This window comes from Trachymyrmex septentrionalis, unplaced genomic scaffold, assembly GCF_001594115.1.
Source record: "Trachymyrmex septentrionalis isolate Tsep2-gDNA-1 unplaced genomic scaffold, Tsep1.0 scaffold62, whole genome shotgun sequence".
Taxonomy (NCBI): Eukaryota; Metazoa; Arthropoda; class Insecta; order Hymenoptera; family Formicidae; genus Trachymyrmex; species Trachymyrmex septentrionalis.
Genome location: NW_017305800.1, coordinates 4,466,484 through 4,473,054, shown reverse-complemented (window position 1 = coordinate 4,473,054; position 6,571 = coordinate 4,466,484). Strand labels below are relative to the sequence as shown.

Genomic DNA, 6,571 nt, shown 5'->3' with positions numbered 1-6,571 from the left:
AGATACTAGCAAATGCTAAAAATAATTGATATATAAAGAACAATTTGTTATTGCAATTGATAAATCTTGACGTAAATGTAAACGTCTATAAAATAATAAGACATCTAATGTGCTGTAAAAAGATATACTTTCCAATAATAAAAGTCTTTATTTATTCTTTTGATGCGCCTTATGAGCGCAAATATATTTTTTTAAAAACATTCGTTTAACATTTAATTACCTATAATTACATACGTATTCAGTTGTTTTAATTAAAAATTTTTTCAGATTAATATACTCTAATTAATGATACATAATATAAAAACATTTTATACTCTTGTCTTTTGCTTGTTAAAATTTTTGTATTAAATAAAATTTCAACATAATTGAGTGTTAATTTAACTGATTTAACATAATGTAATAATAAAATGTTTTTAATTTAGCACAATTTTCTAACTGTGTAATCAAAATGGTGTTTTCTGTGTCACTTGAATCCTATGTCGAAATCATCGGCAAATGAAATCTCTGTCGATGAGATCTTTAGTGAGAAATGTACCTCGCGGACGTAGATATCCTTGGGATGAAAATACAAGAGCGTCTCGCACTGCGAAATTACGTCTCTGAAAATCAAGGGCGTTTTGAGTGGTCAAGGGCTTCACTCGATTGACGCTGCAGATATACTTGCATGTCTATCTTTAAGCAATGTCGAGGTAGAATTACTAATCATTAATTGCAATGTGTATCTTATAAGGCAATGTATAATTTCTTGACTGAATTTTTTAGGCTGAGAAATAATAATAAAACTATTACAATACAATCAATCTTATACGCATCTCCAACCATTTATAATAATTATTAATATTATATTAAAATAATTAATATAAAAATAATGAATTATAAAAGTGAGAAAAAATTATAGCTTTCAATTATATCAGAAAATTATTTATATTGGCATAAAAAAAAATTCAAAATATTTATTTATTATAGAATAAAACGAAGAAACACAAACAAATAACTTATCAAGAAGCAAATAATACGTACTGAAAGAAGAACAATTCAGTTTATGTATTTCAACGTATTAACATATTCGAAAGTTAAAGAAGTGTACGTAATACTGAATTATTCCGCGCAGTAATTTAAATCTGCGTATTTCGTGATAACTCACGCATTTATTTAAACATGAATGTAATCATCGATCGTTATCAGTATTTTCGCATTATGCGGCTCACTGTAATATGAAGTTACGTGATGAATAAAAATTGGAAGAGAGCCCGGGAAATGCAATAGAAATTTTCAATGTCTTTGTAAGGCGAACTCGCGTGCTGAAGTTGAGGCGGAGGTCGGGCCCATGGGCGGGCCCTGCCGCTCCCGAAGGGGACCTATATAAGTAGACTCGCTCGGCGTACAACGCGATCCTATAACACAATCACTTCTGCCTCATCACCAACCAGACATGCGTCCTCCTGTAAGTATTCCTCTTTCTTCCTTTTTCTTTTCTGTCTCAATCATTTATGAACGTTGATATAACAGAAATCACTTTGTATTCGTGGCTAAATTTAATTCCGACAATCGGGACACGTATAAAAATGTTTTTGTGCAATGCTATAATGTGCTATTAATTAGCGTGAAAGATCGAAATAAATTGGAATGTATAAAAGTGAATTTTTTTTTCATACTGTGTGAATATCAGAATAGATTTTATAAAGATGTGTTATATTATGATGTGCGCGATTATTAGCATCGAGGTAGGTTGGAATTCAAGAGTGAGTAAGGGTGAAATTTTTTATTCCGTGATTATTAAAAATCAATTTTGTAAGAATTAATGAATTTATAAGAATCAATTTTAATGAAAAGGCAACTTGTATAAGCATTTTATAGTTATATAAAATATATTATATTATTATTGTAAATGTTTTTAAATATATCTTTTATAGACAGAAAAATCATAAACATGATTATTATAATGGATTCGAGAGAGAGAGAGAGAGAGAGAGAGAGAGAGAGAGAGAGAGAGAGAGAGAGAGAGAGAGAGTGTGTGTGTGTGTGTGTGTGTGTGTGTGTAGTTACGTTTCAATGATTACCGGATCAGATTGTCATTACAACCACCATTTACATTTTTTAAAATAAAGAAACGAGTATTAACAAATGCTAAATTTTATATGCTAAATTTTTAACATAGTTGTTCATTCATTTTAAAAAATCCGCGGAAAAATTACTATAATAGCGTATTATCTTCGCGCCATCTTGCCATCAACTTTCCTCGAATACGCGTACGAGGCCATTGGAAAGTGTTCCGAATACCAACGTTTTTATGCAAATTCATGTCACCAGGTGCTGTTTCTCTTGTTTTGTCTCGGCCTTGCGGTCGCCCAACACAATCAACCGTATCATGCGACTACACCAGTACCTATCTTAAAACAAATAAACAAGTGAGTGCCGGATTAGCGTTATGCAATCGAATGAAAGCGACGCGTCGCAATAGAATACCTTTGAATTTTTTTCTGTGCAAAAGTTACTATAATATTTATTTTAATTTTTGTCCCGAAATTTATTATTTTATTTTTATAATTCTGGCAAGTGTGTTCTGAAAAACAATTTGCGGAATATAAACCGACTGATTGATTTTCAGACACAATGAGGATGGTAGTTACAGTTACGGTTTCGAGGCGGCGGACGGTTCGTATAAAATTGAGTCCAAGTATCCGAATGGCGAGATTTACGGTAAATACGGTTTCGTCGATGACACCGGGAACGTGCGTGAGGTCGAATACGGCGCGTCCAGGCGTGGTTTCGAGCCAGTCGGTGCTGGGATAAACGTGCCCCCGCCAACCTTGACCGGTAACAGCATCGCCAGCAACGCGAATGAGCCCGAAGACGATGGACAGTACCGCGAGGATCCGTCGATCTATCACACCGATCCACGTTTCACCAATGGAGAACGTTATGAAGTGCCACTCAAGTACAGACAACAACCGATCGCCTACAATCCGCCGCAACAGATTTCACCGGCTGCTTATAATCAAAAGTGAGTCGCAATAAACTTTAGCATGTAGACTATCTGAAAAATGTCCGTCTTAAATTATAACGCGGATTCCTAATAAATTTTGCCTTTGTAATTGCCGATATCATAATTAATACTATTATAAAAAATTTGAAGCATATTTCGAATTTAGACATAAAGATTAATCATTTCTATTGAAAATTTGCCAATTAGGAATTATGCGACTTATGCGTTAAAATTCTTAATATTGCTTTACGTGACTTCTGTATTAAATTTCTCGGTTGTATTTGATAGATTATGGAGTATGTTAATTTTTATTCGGTCGAATCAGTCAGATTAAAATGCATATAGGAAGATCGGCTTACCGTGGGGAACGCAAAGAGATAACGAGCGGGGTTAAATGTCAAGTGTGAATCACTCGAAAGTACAGAAATCGTGACTTGCTCAACTTCGCGGGAAATCGGTCGCACCTCTGCGCTTCAACGGGAATGGGAAAGGAATCGGATAAACCAATTTTTCCAATTTTCAGATATAAGACCCCCGTCAATTACCGACCGGCAGCAGTGAAGTCGCGGTTCCAATCGGAATATCGACCGCAGTATCGATCGCAGTACGAATCGCAGTATCAAGGTCAGCAACTGCAATCCGTGTACCCTTCGCCTATTCCGGTCGGTCTTGAAGGACATAGCGCGACCAACATCGATATCAATGCCGGATTGGCATCTTACACGGTTAATTACAAATGATAAAGAAAGAGGATGAAAAGAGAAAGGGAGTCCAGCAATTGTATATAGGATTGCATGTGTATATACATTATTTATAGATATTCTGAGATCGTTACTGAGCATTTATTTCATTACTGCATGTAAAACTGTTAATTTCGCCGTTGGAATATTTTCGACATATTGATTTAATGGTAATTTAGTGGTAAGTTGCTCCACAGCATGACTTCTGATCAGTCTACATATACTTTAGATCATATCTGCCTTCTGTCTCGAGTTTCGAATGAGACAGTATTTTCTACCTCTTGTTCTCCGACGTTTCCTCTTTCGCTTCAGGAGAGTACTCTACCTTTTTCTCACTAGGAAATTTATATTTCTTCCATGATTCACTTATTCTTAAGTTTAATTTTAACTTATACGTATCTCTCCATTCTTTTCATTTAGTAATGACGCGTATTAATATTTAATTGCCTTGGCTGGCAGTGGCTGAATCACTCGAGATTCGACTTGGATATTCTTTGTGTCCTCGAAAATATTCATTGAATATTTATTAGTTCTTGAAGATTACTCGTACATTCTCTTTTACACCACAAAAGTGTGAAAAAAATCAGATTTAAACATTGTTGCTTCTTTCCTGTTGTCTTATACATTACTTTATTACATTAGGCATTTAGATATATGGTACATAAAAGTGGAGCGATTTTCGAATTATCTAATAGCATATCAATCAAGAATAATCCAGCCACAGTCGGTCGAATGATAAATCTTCCGAGGATTAATATGTGTGGAATTAATTTATATGATATCCGCAGTCTTTATCTGAAAAATCTAAAATACGCGTTATACTTGCAAATATAATTTAGGATCGATGTCCAAATGTTAATTCATATTTAAGCGTAATAATAAAGTATAATATATCTTATACAACAAAAAAATATTATACAATGTTGCGTTAATTAAAATAAGATGCAATAGCGAGATCAGTAGCAATGATTTTATCTGAAGAATACGTCGAATTGACTTGGATCGATTATATGTCCGTTTCAAATAATATAAATCAACTTTAATCTCAATTCAATTCTTCATCTTTCTCTAGTTTTAAGAATTAAAAAAAGATGAAAAGTAAATTGAACTAATATTAACGTCAATTTACATTGGTCGAAACAGGTAATTATATTGATCAATGTATGGAGTGTTCCAGGAAGAAAGATCAATATTCTGGAACATGACGGTATCAGTTATTTTAAGTAAAAGTGTTCGTATAAACATACATTCTATTTCAAACAGTTAATGCACGCATTGATGTTAATAATGAAATATTAAAAAATTTATTATATTATAAACTTTAAAAAATGTGTCACTTGAATAATGAATTATTAAAAGAAATGATCTCCTTCTTAATAAGCTTCTTGATTTTAGTTCATTCAATCTCGGAAACTGTTCGTAATAAAATACACGTTTATGTACGAATATTTTTACTTAAAATAACTTCCAAAAATATTGACCTTTCCTCCTGGGACACCTTGTATAATCGAACAATCTAATCAATATACTTGTCAACAAATTCAAGTCACATGTGCAAATACACTAGTAATGGAGATTTCTAGGTCCCTATTTGATGGTTGAAAACGCAATTAACATTTTTTTCCCAGCGTACGAAGAACGCCATCGAACTACATCGGGACACACCCCAGAATTTTATCGTTGAGTAACATTTAAGGTCTTAATGTTACCTTCGCACTCGGCCTTTCCGCATGCACGTACAATAAAAATTCATGTGCACCGCGGCGGATCCGCCATTCGATCTTTTCTCTGCATTCCTTTGAATTTTTAATTTTCCCCACAGTCCTTATTTCTCACACATTTCTCGTTATTCGTATTGGATACTAATCTGTTTTTGCGTTCATCACAATAACAATGTAATGGTATACATTTTACGTTTGCGAATTTTACTTTTTAATGATAAACATAAAGATTATTTAATTACAAAGAGATAATTAGAATTTAAAAGTTTATTTTATTATACCGTTTGTGATCAAAATCGCATTAGGTAGTTGAATTAAAACACATTTTAATTAAACTAAGTTAAAATAACAAAACTTTAATTAAAATGTTCCCAATTGCTAATGGAGTGGATATAAAATTCTTTTAAAAATGATAATTTAATTCAGGTATATAAAAACATAATCTTAATTTTGTAATATAAGAAAGGTATAATATATTCAGTAAAATACAGCATATTATCTTTTTTTGTATTCCGTCATTCTTTCCGTGATAATAACTGAATTCTTACGTGGACATAAGGAACAGTTGGCTCGTGCCAGTATCGTGTTTCAGCTTCTGGTTTAGAATCCTAATCTCCGCACGCATGGGGTTTACACGTCGCGCATACCTGATACGTGGAGAGTGCCACGGACCACCGCCCAAGTCCACCTTTCACAATATAATCCACGATCTACTCGATTCCGCCTCGAGATCAGCGTCTACCGCTCAATCGAGCACATGTTTATCGAAGCATCAGTTCTGCGAGAGAAAAAACTCAATACGGCTCTTTCTAGATTTCCGTAAACACAATAGAATCGTTAAGAGATCACGTTAATTATTAAGATAATAAGATTAATAAGCATGCGTAGATACATGATTAGGAAAACTAAAGACAAATGAAATAAGAATATTAAATAATTGTAATAAAGTATTGGCGCGTCGGAAAAATAAATCACTTTATTTATCGCTAATTTAACTTTGCGTAATATCAAACGCCAATTAATTATCATGATGCATTGCAAACGCACGTATAAAACTCATATACTTTTTGTAATGATATTTTAAAATAGCATTCTTTTATATATAAAAAAAGAAAGCGCACGCA

At 33.3% G+C, this 6,571-nt stretch overlaps 1 protein-coding gene across 1 annotated transcript; it reads left to right on the top strand.

Moving 5' to 3' along the window:
• The first annotated feature begins 1,400 nt into the window (after window positions 1-1,400).
• Window positions 1,401-4,536, top strand: LOC108752790 (cuticle protein 8). The gene is made up of 4 exons (XM_018493880.1): window positions 1,401-1,444; window positions 2,311-2,408; window positions 2,609-3,004; window positions 3,510-4,536. The coding sequence occupies exons 1-4, from the start codon at window positions 1,433-1,435 to the stop codon at window positions 3,724-3,726; spliced, it is 723 nt and encodes a 240-aa protein (XP_018349382.1). The 5' UTR covers window positions 1,401-1,432; the 3' UTR covers window positions 3,727-4,536.
• Window positions 4,537-6,571: the final 2,035 nt, after the last annotated feature.